Raw genomic sequence first — 14,792 nt, forward strand, 5'->3', positions numbered from 1 at the left:
GGCATTATTTCCACTTAACACCCAGCCCCGCCCACCACCACCTGCTTTTGGCCAGGGATGTTTCTGGGCAGTTTTAACAACAACAGCTATAATGAATGTAACAAGTGGCCAGTGAAAACCACGCAGGATATCAAGATGTTTCCTCTAACGTAAAAGAAACTTTAAACCCATTTCAGGGGGTTAGTACACTCCACATCAAAGGTTAAATTCCCAGAGGTGTTTTAATAACAATAATTCATCAATCACCAATGACATGGGTGTTTAATATAGAGTTGTACAAATGGTGTTCAGCATTTTATTAGTAGTCATAATATGAAAAACATGTCTTTTACACCCAGAAGAGAAAAAGTTTAAATGAAAACAATGTTATACTGCAGTATTTACACATCCTAATATGCTTATACAATTAGTATTGCGTTAATCGTGGTAAAAGTAGAACAACATAGCATGATATTTATATGCTGATTACCTCTGATTTTACCACCCTGTAACCACTGCTACAAATTACAGTTATTTCACCTGGATAAGAGTACCTGGATTTAAGCATGATTAATACTGAACATACCAAAACCGCTAATGTTAATCAACCACACTATTAACAAATATAAGATAATCAAATCCAAGAGCGCTAACCCATCTCAATTCTAGAACCGATTCAATTAAGAAGGTACAATCAGTGACTGATGGGAAAAGACAAATGGGTGCTTTTCCTGAAAGAGAAACAAGTTCACCTCTCATCCAGTAGCTCATTCTCCAAACATTTACAATCGGCTTCTACCAGCGCACGCACCATGCAGAGGGAGGGAGTGCATCTGCCAAGGCTGGGCTCCTTTTCAAATTTGAAAATAAAACATTTGATCACGACTTTTAAGGCAGCAATATATACATCCACATACTCGAGTCCTCTCACTGGAGGAGAGTCGGATTTCAGACCAATTCCCTTTCGAGGTGAGAGAATGAAGACAAAATAATGAAAGTGAGAGGTGACTAAACTCATTTATTATATACACAACCCAGGGTGATAATGTCTCTGTTACAGAGACATATAACTTATGCAATGTAAAAATGGCAACAAACAAAGGGAGAGTTCAAAGGAATTTGAAGAAGTGAGTGTTGTACTCGAATCGGGTCAGGTATGTTCTGAGGTGACTAGATCCTGCGCAGAGGGTGCCACATGGACACGGGCTTCCTCAGAGTTGCCAGCATCTGGTTCCAGTGAGTGATTCCCATCCCGCTGGCCTCAGGGCCGATGATCACATGACCAAGGTTCTCACCCCGGCCATCGTCTGTGGCCTCTGCCACCGTCACCCTCAGAGAGAGCTCCTGCAGAGCACAAACGTGGTTACATAACCTTCTCTCTAAGCAGGATTCAGCTGGGTTTTTTTCTTCATCTAAATCTTTATGGAATTAGTTAAATACATGTGTCACAACAACAATTTGACCATATCTCGATACGCTTTTGCACTTTTTCTAACAGATTATTTTTGTGGGGGTTGAATGATCCATGCATTTTAAAGGCATAGTTTCCACTACAGGATTTCAATTATATCACCATCATATATGTAGACCATTGAACAATGTATCTTTCAGTTTGTTGGTTATTCCAGCACTTGAGAACCAACGACTGAAAGATTTAAAGAACCACACCAGCATACAGTAATGTGCAAAAGTCTAAAGCCACCCTTCATGGTTTTATTGTTTGCTAGTAAAATTGGAAATGGATGCAAAGATTTATTAAAACTAGTGGTGTCAGCGTTAATCTCGTTAAAATGACGTTAACGGCATAACCGCAATAACGCTGCAAATCCCCGTTAGCGAGTTAGCGCCGATTGCCCCGTGCGTAGGGCTGCACGGCGTCAACGCGTTATGGCGTTATGACAGCACTAATTAAAACATATATAGAAACAACAATATTTGGTATGACAACCTTTATTCTTCAAAACATTCTGAACACTCTTAGGCAAGCTTTCCTTTAATTTAAGGAGTCTTCAGGTGTTGGAGTCTGCTTAGGATCACTGCCAATCAGACGCTTCAATAAATGGTCAGCTGGGATAACTATATTTACTCAGGGGTTTTTTGATGTGATGTTCTTCTGCTTCCCTGGCCCTAGTCAAACCTTAAATACTGATCTGTATGGGTAGGTTTATGGTACACATCAACTTTTAAATGCCCACCATTAGCGATAGAAATCTCACAGTCTAAGAAGGCTAACCTGCCACTTTTCATTTGCTCCCTGGTGAATTCGATGTGTTGGTCCACCAAGGAAATGTGATCTGTGAATTGTGGTACATCCTGAGATTACATTTTCACCCAGGTGTCATCCACATACCTGAATAGGTGGAATTAAGACACCGTTCCAAAAGCAAACACACTTGGTGGGTGCTGAGAGTGGTCCTGTTGCTGAGGTTGGGGTCATCCTGTAATCTCTTATGAACTACCTCTAATGTTTCAGTGACTTGAACACAAGTGATGCTAGTGCCTTCCTCTCCTCCACGCTGATGTTGGATGCTGGGGTATTTGCATTGCTGAGACCGGCCGAAACTTTCGTCTGTAGTTGCCCTGCTGCTATGTCTGCGGCTATGTCTGCGGCTGTGGCTGCGATCAGTTCCACTAGCTGGATTTGTCTCTGCGTCAACCCTTTTGAAAGGATGTTTTTCTCTGCTTGGGTGAGTTGTCTGTCAGGCAGATTTTTAATCCACTTGTCCACATGCCCGGTGTGGCATCCTTTTCTCTTCTGGGCGCTGAGGACACTCTCCGTATTTTGCTGTGGCTTCCCATGCACAACAAGTAAGTCAAACTTCCTTTGTTGCCTGGTCTTAGACTTCTCATACTGTATGAATGAGCCTTCTCAGTGAATTTAAACACCTTTTTAAGAGTATTCTCATCTAGAATCATTGTAAGGTTGGGGAAACCTGCAGTCAGCTGAGACTGAAGAAGTCACTTGGATGACTGATGAAACGTTTCTCCCTCTGAAAACACTATTTCCTGATGAACAGAATTAGCTTTTGGGATTTACTAACGTGAATGATTGAGAATGCATCAAGACAAGTCAACATCGTAGCCACTGGCCTCAAGTTAGCATGCTAATATTTCCCTTGTGAGTGTGTTAGTCAGCTAATAAAAATGGCCTTTCTAGACTTGCTACCATCTTTGCATATACATATTAACTTTTGCTTTATTTTATTTGTATACTTATAATTTATTGCACATTTACTTGAAAGCCCTTATCACTTTTACAAGAGGGCACATACAGGATTATAAAACACAGATTGAGATAGATAATAGTGTAACGACAAAAAGAAGCCTAAGTCCTGCAAAACTTGTGGGTTTTTTTTAATTTTCCCTCCTACTAATTAATAATGTTTCCTATTAACATTTTCTTATTCTGGAAAATAATAAATCATGGTCTGAAACATACCTGCAGAACGATTGACGGCACAGAGAAGATCATGGCTTCATTGAAAATGGGGTTTGTGTCATCCCTCTTGGTGGAAGTCTTCTTCTTACTGATTTTCCTGCCATCTTGCAGCAGATAGACTTTGACAAATGGATCTGATGAAGGAGAAGGAGTGAAGGTAGAGTGAATAGTTTGTAGAACATCCACTAAATTCCTCATTGGAGACAAATCAGGTAGACTCACAGCTCTGTATACAGAATTAGCTCTGGAGGCGGTGTTTCAGTGTGGTTCGCTGTCTCAGGCAGTGTGACCATTATCAGTTGACACACTATTTAAAGAAATTCCATAAAGTTTCTGGGCTGCCTTTCCTCATAACAGCCATCCCTCAAGATTTTCTTCATTTAAAGCAATGCATTAACAGGGAGTATAACATCTAGTCCTTTTACTGAATAAAAATAGACAGGCTGCTGTTATTAAATCAATAAGCATTTTGTTTGTTCGCAAGATGTTAGCGTGTTGAGAACGGCACAGATTTAATGGCATTAATACACATGCACTGCACAGCTGACACGAAAAAGAAAACAAAACGCTCATGCACACACTTCAGGTTAACTTCTAATGATGGAAAGGAAACACAACCCTGCAGACAAAAAGCATCCCTGACCTGCGGTGTTCTTGCCATTGGTCCACACCAGGTTCTTGCACTTAGCCACAACCACAGTGAGACGCTCTGCTGTTGGCAAATAGCTGAGAGACAACAAGATCTCCCCGACTGCATCCACTGCCTGTGGGGTCAAACCAGAGCATGGCAGCCATTAAATACAACATCATACATTTCTAGTCAAGGTGATGCGCCGACAGAATGACTGTAACGTGTTGACTGGAGTATGGCGAATCAGAACTCCTACTACTGTGGATTTTATTTAATTTTAAGGAGCTACACACAGTCTTTAAATTCGTTTCTAGTTCAATTAAGAATATATGAAAATGAAAGTCTAAATTACTAAAATTATATATTCATTGCATAGTGTTAGTGCATAATGTATAGAGTTTTGAAACATTTAATTTTCAATTCATCATTTTGTCAAAATGAGTAAATCACGGTTAACAGTCATCCGTTTATTCCTTCTAAGCTGAACTATTGTAATTTCTGTGTAATCGGATTGTTGTAAAGGTTTCCTGAATACCTTTCGTTTGATCCAAAACACCCCGAGATAGTGCTGACTAGAAAGAGAGATCATATTTCTCTCATGCTGACTTCTCTCTGTTGGCTGAATTGAATTTAAAATCTTTCTTCTCAAATAAAAAGCATTAAATAATCAACCGGATCCCGTCTTAATGACCCTAAAGTGTCATATTATCCCTTCACTGTCAGATTGCAGGCTTACTTGTGGTTCCTAGAGTTTCCAAACATAGAATAGGAGGCAGAGGCTTCAACTCGTCTCCCGTGAAATCCACTCCCACTTTGACTTTGGGAGAGAGACACCCTCTCTACTCTAAGCTTAGGTTCCAAACCTTCCTTTTTGATAAATGATTTTGTGGTGTTGCTACAAGCTCAGGCTGCCCATGATGCACTAAGCACTCCTCCTCATCCCTCTTTTTACTCCCCTTGTGTGCATATATCGCTGCCACATGTCGTTGACTTCTCCCTCCAATAGTTCGTTTTGTCCTTGTCTCTCTAAGCTCTCATTTTTATCTCCTGTCTTTCCCCTCACTGCCCTAATACTGGTAGTAGATTGGCTGCCCCTCCCTGAACCTGGTTCTTCCTTTAAAGGGGAGTTTGCCTTTCCCACAGTCGCCAAGTGCTTGCTCATAGCAGATCATCGCATAGTTGGGATTTTCTATCAAATATTGTAAGGTCTTTATCTTGCACTGCGAAGCTACTGGAGGTGACTGCTGTTAATAACTGCTGTTATGAATAGTTTTATAAATAAAACAGAAATGAAGTGTACTCAACTGAATATTAATTATTCATAATTAAATATCTTTAATATATGTGATTATTGCAGCGCCTCACTCCAGGCTCTGTGGATACTGTTCATCGTTTTTTCCACAGCATGAGGCTTCTCTGATCAGCTCACTGAGGACACAGTTTTGCTGAGAATAAAAGATATAATATATGTGCTTTACATCACATTTGTTTATATATGTTATTGAAAAATATTACACATGTTGATTTCTAAATAAAAAAAATAATGCTGTTAGATTTAGTTTTAGACAAGATTTGATCCAGTGATGAGGTAACAATGATTCTCCCATCCTGTTAAACTGTCGCCACTAAACCTATCATGGTAAATTGTATCTATTAGTTTTATATTGATATTGTCACATAGTTTTCACAATAGAATTAAAAAAAATCTGTACGCTTCGTCCATTTAGGAAGCACCCTCACTGACCTGACCTTGATTCTGTTTGGATCTGACATGTAGTTTTGTTAAATGTCCAGCAGATGGTGTCAGACACCGCTGTGCTTCCTGAAACGTTGCAAGGACAGAACTTAGATGTTCCAGTTCCAGCATTATTTTTCTGTCTCTCTCTCTGTATCAACACACCTTATTGACATCCTGAAGATAGAGCCAGGCGTTGAATGGTCTGATGGTCAGGTCCAAGTCTGACAGCTTGAGCTCTGCTACGCCTGCGCTGATATTTCTCTCATCAGCATCGATACCAAAAGCGGCAAAGCGAAGGCTGTACTCCTCCAGGCTGGAAGAATCCATGGGGATGGAGAAGCGCTCATCGAAGATCACGGTGAATGCATTTGTCTGGACCTGTTGGAGGTGGTGGACAATTTGCAGGATTGTATATTCCAAACTCAAAACACACAATGATGCAACAACAATGGAAAATAAACCAAACAGAATGTGCAACTGCACCATACTTCTCAGAGGAATGTGTAATATGTTTGACTAGTCTTAAATACCACTTTTGTAATCTACTTGAGCACTCAATGTGCTTTCTACAACTTTATGCCTCATTCAAACAAGCAGCTTTTTCTACACTAAGTGCTTTCTATCTAATATTCACGCTTGGATAGACACATCAGGGAGCAACTTGAAGTTCAGCATCTTGCCCAAGGATCTGATGACATGCAAACTGGAGCAGGCAGGAATCAAACTCCCAACCTTGGAATTGGTAGATGACATGCTCTACCACCTGAGCTACAGCCACCTGTAGTGTTGCTATTAAAGAAGCTTACGTGATAAGAGCACAAGGTCTCTTTTTTGTTGATATACCAGAAAAAAATGCTACAAAACCACTATTCATTTCCTTTTCTTGTCATCCAGAACACATTTTAATGTGGAAAACAGCCTCTGACAAGCAAACCACACCATGACTACTTAAGATCAAAGACAGAGGCTGCCAGAGCTACAGTTGTAATGGTAATTTCAAGTCATCAGGTCTTGAGGGGATGTGTGGAAACCGATGCGGTCAGAAGTTACCAGGCAACTAGTAACATAGCAGATTTAATAATAGCCACCCCCCCCCAACTCACACACACACCAGTGTTTGTTCTCGAAGTATGAGATCCAGCATGAATATTTTTGCTAAATGTGTCTGAAATAAAAACACTGCAGCTTTCTCACAAACACATCATAACCGAGATCGCGAGGTCACCTGGGGTTTCCAGTGATGAACAGCAAAACGACAACGCACTGCGGCGTTGAGGACATGTGAATTTAGAGCAGAGCAAATGGTCTACAAATCAGCTTGTGCGGCTTGACCTTGGATTGTGCTTCATATCAACCAACTGAATAGCATCATAACTGCTCAGCACCTGCGGGATCCAGAGAAAAAAGTAGCAACATACAACATACAAAGCATCTTGAGCAGCCTTCCACCACCGTGTGAGACTACCTGCTTGCAGTATTAGCTTTATCACTTTTACAATGGAGATGTAAGCCCCCAATAAAAAGAGAGAAAGAAAGAGAGGTGTGTGTGCACGTTGTTACATGCAACACGACAGGCAAGCAGAACTGACAGCAAATAAATGAGAGGAAAAGAGGGAGAAAACGGGGTATTTGGGTGGGTGGGGGCTTGGGGGTTTTGACAGAACGCAAAACAAAAGCAGTAACAGCACAGAGAGGCGCTGGAGAAGAAAAAAAAGAGCAAAAGGAAGCATAGATGCAAGGGGTGGGTGGAGGGAGGCCTGCGTGGCCATCGGAGCGAGTAAAGCTGATGTCAGCATTTCCTTTGGTCTTCCCTTGACATTAAAGAGGGAGACACTAAAGCTGCTGCATCGGCGGCTGCTCCTGTTATGATCACCGTCAGATCAAACCCCTCCGAACGGCACGGCAACTAAAACTGGGGCACCGACGAGTCCCCGCGGCATCCCGTGTAAGCCTGCACAAAACCACAGCCCCACAATGGAGCGATGACTCACAGCGTGGAAGAAATGTGTGAATATTCTGGCAGCGTTAGTGCCAAGAGCAGAAGGCGAGCGCCAGGTGTAGCAGATGGCGGGAGCGACGCCTTGTTTCTTCTCTTGTCAGAACAGTTGCTTCTTACTAAGAGCGTGATGAAATTGTTCTAGTGGTGAATTTAAAGGAAAGCTAAAAATGAAGTAGATTATCAGGAAGCAAATGCACCACAAAAGCTATAATGGAATGCAGTACAAGTAAATGTTTTGTTAATGCTCTTAATGAAGCAAGTGAGCAGCTGAAATGATTTAATTTGATTTACTCAGACTGTTTTGGATTAAGATGTAGTGACTGTGGAGGCTATTTAACTACAGCAGGCTCACTGTCATGTTCTACAAACCAATTTGAGATGATTCTTTGTAACACGGCACATTATCTTTATGAAAGCAGCTATCATATGATGGGTGAACTGTGACTGTGGTGTTTAGATGATGCTCAGTTGGTACTAAGAAGCCCAAAGTATACCAAAAAAATATCCCCCATATCATCAAACCACCAACAACAGCCTGAAACACTGATACAAGACAGGACGGGTTCATGCTTTCCTCTTGTTTATGCTGACTTCTGACTTGCAGCAGCAATCGAGGCGACGTTTTGCTAACCCTCTGTTGTCTAATTTGGCTGTGAATGTGCAAACTGTAACCTCAGTTTTATGTTCTTAGCTGGCAGGATTTGCACCTGGTCTGGTCTTCTGCTTCTGTAGCCAAAGGTTCAGCGTGTTGTCCATTCAGATGCTCTTCTGCATAACTTGGGTGTAGCGACTGATTATTTGCATCACTGTTGGCTTTCTATCAGCTCAAAGCAGTCTGGCCATTCTCGTCTGACCTCTGACATCAACGAGGCATTTTCACCCAGACAACAGCTGCTCACAGGATATTTTCTCTTTTTCAGAACATCTGTAAAGCGTACAGATGGTTTTGCTGGGAAATGTCAGTAGATCAGCAGTTTCTAAAATACACAGACCAGCACTTCTGGTTCACAAGCATGCCACGTTTAGAGTCACTTGAATCACCTTTCTTCCCCATTCTGATGCTCAGTTTGAACTTCAGCGGGTCATCTTGTCTTGTCTAAATGCACTAATTGACTGATTAAACAATAGATGTTCAACTGTATCTAAACTGGCTGGTAAGTGTTACACTCCAATAGAAGTCATTATGTACTCCATTAAATGACAAAATGAAAAGTTAATTGAGAAAAAAGAAAACACTGCAGAATGTGCCATTGCATTGTCTTGCTCATCAAATTACAGTGTCTTTAAAGCACTATTCTTCCGAGTGAGATAATTAATGTACTTTTATAATTTTTGGGGTTACTGCTCGTTGTAAGAAAGGCTTGCCCATTGGAGACATTAAAGGCATCTTTGATCCAGTAAAAGATGTGAAATAACCTTCCTGCAGCTCTCGGGGGATTGTCCACTCAAGCAAATGAAATGGGCTCTTCTGACGGACAGGAAAGAACTGGCTTGTCGAGCTGCAGGATCGAGCATCTCCTCCTGAGGGACGTATCACTGTCTCTGACTAAAATTCAGCCAGGTCTGAGATCTTAAACACATTTCAAGGGAGCCCAAACTGCCCTCACTGAGCAGGAAGGCTTTCGATGCCACGTTATTCCTCCACGAATTTATCAGAAGCAAATTTTATCTTAAGTTCAGTCATCTCAGCACTAAGTGCTAATTAGCCATCCGTTAGTTTCGTTTAGTTTCAGTCCTCCAGCATCACAAACCCGCTCTTTTAGCAGTCAAAAGCATGAATAAAAAAAGGCCCCCCATCACATTTTTACACTTTATTGCAAGCTAACGAGGAACACCGCAGCTGTCATGATACATGTGTTCGCTACATTACATTAACACAGCTATGTATGATGCTTGCTTTCACGCTTTGATTAACTTGTTAATAAATAATGTTTTTATCTCAAATTTAAGGTTTGGCTGTTATTGTCCTTTTTTATATCTGTGAAACATTATATTACTTGTAATGGTCATTTTTAGCCATGGCAGCTGGTTCTTCATCAACTTTGCCACCGTGTAAAATATCTCACCAGTGAGTCATGGTTTTATTTATATCATTCATCTGTGGGTCATCTGCCTCCTCTGCTGTAACTCTGTCGTCACACAAGGTCCTCACATCTGTCCTGCCTCCCCACCTGCTGCATCACTTGATGTTCCACATCCCTGTTCCCACTCTGCTCATTAGTTCTTCAGTACTCCTGCTCCACCCTGAACAACTTGACAGATTTTTGCTTTGAGCTTTGGAGTCTTTTTGCCAGTTTGTATTCTGCCTGCTTTTGGCCTACTACTTTCTGTTTAATGCTAATTAGCAAATGCAAAAAAGTAAGTATTTAGAAAACATTTAAAAAAAAAAACATAACAGGGAAAGCCATTCCCCTTAAAAAACAGAGTCCCACTTTAATTATAATTATGAGGTACTAAAAAACAAAAATAACCATTAGTACCTTCTACAAGTGAAACTCCATTGAAAGCCATTATTATTTATTATATAAAACAAGTACTGTGAAGACCTTTACTGTCCTTTTTGACATTTTACATTCTAGATGAATTAAACACAGCATCTTGAGGTCTGTCATATTTTCCCTCAAACCTTTTGCAAAGCAAATTACCTTGAAATGAAACCTACATTTTGTATTCATTTATTTAAACATAAGAAATTCTAAAATGTATCTTTTTATCACACAGATTCCATGAGGTCTCCCATAGTATGAAAATACCAGAAGGCAGAGGTTTCCTTACCCTTGTCACTCCCACATTAATCTCCTCTGGCCCCAGTGAGACTCTGATGAAGCAGCCAGGGAAGTCGCCTTCCTCCTTCTCCAGCAGGTCTTTGCCCTGGTGCAGGGTGATGTGGAGCAATCCCATCCCCTGGCCCGGGTGCTTGGATGGTTCAAATTCCAGGGTCATCTCCAGCTGGCCAACAGTGAAGTCATTACCAAAGTTGTTGGCAATAGAGGAGATTGAGCTGAGTGAGTCGGTAGAGATGGATCGGTTGAGCTGAGCTATGCCTGATGGGTCCAACTCTCTACTCATTAGCTCCAAATGGCCCAGGTCCCTGAAGCCATCTGGGGTGTCGCCAAGGGCCAGACTAGGCTTACGGCTGGATGTGGTGGAGGTTCGCCGGTGGTTATTGGCTGCCACTCTCTTTGAGTAGAGGATTAAAAAAAATGACAAAACAACATTTTAACACCTCAAGGATTTTTTTCACTTGAGAAACAGGACATGGAAACATCTGATGGCAACTTTTAGGTTGACAACATGAACTTGTCAGCAAAGAATGGATTCAGGGAGCGGCTATACTTGTAATAATTCACCTGTTATGGTCTTTTAGCTCTGTTACTGGTCTCTACCAACTCTTCAGAGGAATAGCTCGCTGTTTAGCAACTTTAATGCACTTTTGTTTGTATGCTAGTTGTTACATATGCATTATGAATAAATTAGTTTTTCCACAAAACTGTGTTAAAGAAAAAAACTAACGAGTATTGGACATAACCTTTGTTGACATCAGCTGCTACAGAAGAACAAAGTTTATTTGATAGTTAGCTAGTGAGATAGCTATATAGCTAGCTAGCTATCTAATAAACCTTGTTCTAGCAATTAGATACATAGTAGTGGTCCTGATTTTAAAAAAAGTGATGAAAAACAAAGAAAATAAAAAATAAGGTAAAGTTAGATTAAAAAGTAGACTGAGACTGGACAAATTAATTCAAATTGCATTCATTTCCACAGATTTACACTATAATGCTAAGAAACAACTGCAAAAAGTTGTAACATAGAAATATGTGTGTGTTACTATTGATAAATCTAATATTATTAGTGTATTATTCTTAGCTTTGTCAAGTGAAATAATTTATTTTTAATAATCACTGCAGAATGTACCTGTAATAGAAACTGACATTCAGCTTTTTTTTTATGCTCAGTTATATAACTAATCTCAAAAAATCAGATTCTTACTTGTAATTGACACCAAAGTTGCCTCTGCTTCGGCGTGAATCTGCAGGTATTTTTTCTAGTTTTTGATATTGTACGGGTACCTTTTGTCTGACTTCCGAGAAGGAGGTTCCATATTTTTCTTGCAGATATCGATAATCAAAATTGGGGAAAGGAGACGGCGTTGGAAAAGTTCCAGATTTCCACAGCTTCCAGATATTAAGCCCAGCCAGGCCCAGCAGTACGAAAAAGCCCACCAGGTAGAGCCCAACCTCCCAGCCCGGCGGGTTACGCACCACTAAAACAGATACAAAAAACAAATGCTTAAAGAATTCCTTATAAACTTCTGTTTCATCTGTAGTTACATAAAGTCATAGTTTGATCATGGCAAACAGACTGGGAGAACACCAGGTTGAGTAGGAATCTCGAACAGCTCCCAGTGACTGAGCACAGTCACCACTGTTACAGGTCTTGTCATTTAATGCCAAGTGGTGGCTTTGGGAGTCAGTTGGAGCACATAAAATTTTATGTAAATCAGATGGTTGGGAACCAAATCTGACAAAAATCTGACAAACAAGTTAAAATGCCAGTTTGAATTAAATGCTACAGCATCTATAAAGGCACTGGAAGCCTGCACAGAGCTGGACTCCTAAAAATTGAATTGAAACTTCTTGAGGACTTTGCCAGCTTTATCTCTACTTGTGATAAGCCAGTTACAGAACAATGTAAACTGCTTTCTAACAGCACTGCCTCCATGTGAGATGAGGTCTGTGCAAATATAACACTGCGGTTGTCAAACACTAATCCACACAAAGGTATTCAAACAAAGTAAGTATAGAAACAATTACTCACCACTCAGATGGTAGCCTGATATATCTCCACTCTGAGCCGAGGACATGGTGCTGCAGCCAGCCTGCAAGAACCCAACCAAACAATAAGTTCCTTTTTTTTCTTTTTCTTTTTTACATCTAATATGATTTTGCAAACTGTAACTTAAATGACCTTTAAACCGTGCTGGCAATAACCGTCAAGCAAATGTGTTTACATAAACCTGATTTGTGCCACAAGACAAACTACACTATTTATCCTTAATAACTCTTGACATCTGCTGCCATTTCAAAATGCATAAACAGGATGCATGCTTGGTAACACTGGTGCATAACTAGGTTTGGTGTTCATGACCAATGATATATTGCAAAAATTCTACAGTGTTTTCTCATCTGGTCATCAGCAGGAAAACATCCCTTCACGAGTGCCTTCCGGATCCAACACAATAACAAAACAAACAAAAAAAAAGATGAAAGGGGATTATTTTCTGAGGAGCTGAAGGGAAATGAAGTGACTTGGTTACAGTTTGGTTGGAGTATGGGACAGCTCGTGCTATTAGTGGTTAGCTTTAAGCCGCTAGCCTCAAGGAGAGAAGCCTGTTATCAGGTTTAAATGCTCCCTGAAATTACAGCACTTGACACTCCTCTCACAACACAGGAAAACCTTTGTATAACAATGTTCATATATATATATTATTTGCAGTACTCAGAAAAAAACATGCTTGAACTATGAGACATAAATCTGTGACTTTTGTTGTTGTGTGAAACGTGGGAATTTCAAAAAATAAAAAAATAGACACACGTTCTTTTCAAATGAATGGCAAAAACCTCAGGGCTCAGACTTCTGAATGTTAGTGCACTATAATTGTATGTGCACACAGGGAAGTTTCTTTAACTCTTCTTGTTCTGCTTTCTGCTGCACCATTTATCCATTATTTTCTGTCATGCCAACCCTCTGCATGTCCTCTTTCACTATGTCCATGAATCTTCTCTAAGATCTTCCAATTTTCCTCCTGCCCAGAGCTGCCAGATAGGAGGAAAAATCCTTTGTCCACTTAACAATAAAAAGATATTACATTTAAATGGTTTTCTTTTTTCTCTAAATAGCAGCAGGCGTTGTTGTCAAAGGACAAAACAACATTTTCTTGCACCCCTCTCTTCCTCTGCAAACTGAAAAAAAAACCCCAACATTGTCACTGGTGCGTGACTCATTCCTCCCCCCTCCTCCTTCCGAGTTTGTTGGAATCTCCCCCATATCTGAGCAGCACTGGGGAAATGGGAGCATTACACTAATGATATAGAAAAAAGGCCTGGAGGGGGTGGGGCTGCAGGATGTGTGTGTGTGTGTGTGTGTGTGTGTGTGTGTGTGTGTGTGTGTGTGTGTGTGTCAGTTCTGCTGAGCGCTTTGCAGACCACAGTCATGCTGGCTGACGCAGTGCAGGGTCCACTGACAGCTGCTGATGTGCCATTAGCAAAGCACACGGAATCTCTGGCTGAGAAGGAAGCTCCAAGCACCACCTCCCTATCAGGGCCCAGCATGATTCAGATCAGCTCAGCTCTGCTTAAGGTAACGTGTGAGTGTAGAAGAGGTCCAGAAGCAGCATAAAAGAGGAAGAAGGGTCAGAGAGTGTGGAAGGGAATAAGAGCGAGAGCAAGACAAGGTCTCAGACGGATTTAGTAAATAACAATAAGGCAGCGTTGGTGTTCCGACGCCTCAGTGGGTTTAAGGCGGCAGAATAATGATGTCCAGCTTCCTGGGAACAGAAATAGACTACAAAACATGCTCACTGCATTTCTGTGGCGTACGTTCACAGGATAAAGTCCAATTATCATCCAACACAATGGCTCAAGGTTGTTTCTAACCTTTATACACTTAGTAGTCTTTCCTCCTTACCCTAAGGTAAGTAATATCCTTATTATATAAGTACCCAAACTGGGGACAGCTAGTGAGCGATGTGAATGTGAAATGACTCACAGCAAGAGAGCACAGTGGCAGAAACTAGAGAAAAACTTTCCAAACCAAAGTCCCCCAGAGTTTTACGCTGAGGTCTCTCTTCACCACAACAAACAGTATCCGCATCACTGCATCCAGGACCCCAATCCGTCTGTCAATCTCCCGCCCATCTCTGCCCTCATTCATGAACAACACCGTAAGATACTTAAACTTCTCCACTCGGGGAAGCAGCTTCTCCCTGACCCTGGAGTAGGCACTC

General features: G+C 41.0%; 1 protein-coding gene across 1 annotated transcript; it reads right to left on the minus strand.

Annotated features, from left to right (window-relative positions):
- Positions 1-1,060: 1,060 nt before the first annotated feature.
- syt12 (synaptotagmin XII) lies at positions 1,061-12,650 on the minus strand. The gene is made up of 7 exons (XM_085357660.1): positions 12,605-12,650; positions 11,857-12,050; positions 10,562-10,966; positions 5,950-6,165; positions 4,062-4,182; positions 3,419-3,552; positions 1,061-1,323 (listed from the first exon to the last, which is right to left on the minus strand). Exons 1-7 carry the CDS (start codon positions 12,648-12,650, stop codon positions 1,150-1,152), a joined length of 1,290 nt encoding a protein of 429 aa, XP_085213786.1. The 3' UTR covers positions 1,061-1,149.
- Positions 12,651-14,792: the final 2,142 nt, after the last annotated feature.

Source organism: Diplotaxodon limnothrissa, linkage group LG7 (assembly GCF_057381915.1).
Source record: "Diplotaxodon limnothrissa isolate DT_005_m linkage group LG7, D_limnothrissa_male_GT1.1, whole genome shotgun sequence".
NCBI lineage: Eukaryota > Metazoa > Chordata > Actinopteri > Cichliformes > Cichlidae > Diplotaxodon > Diplotaxodon limnothrissa.

Bases quoted from the DNA above. Each gene is read 5' to 3' on its own strand.
- syt12 (XM_085357660.1), bottom strand. From the start codon at position 12,650: ATGTCCTCGGCTCAGAGTGGAGATATATCAGGCTACCATCTGAGTG. The intron at 4,183-5,949 runs GTGTGTTGATAC...TTGACCCCACAG, and splicing joins ATCTTCAGGATGTCAATAAG to GCAGTGGATGCAGTCGGGGA. The intron at 3,553-4,061 runs GTCAGGGATGCT...CTCCTTCATCAG, and splicing joins CAATGGCAAGAACACCGCAG to ATCCATTTGTCAAAGTCTAT.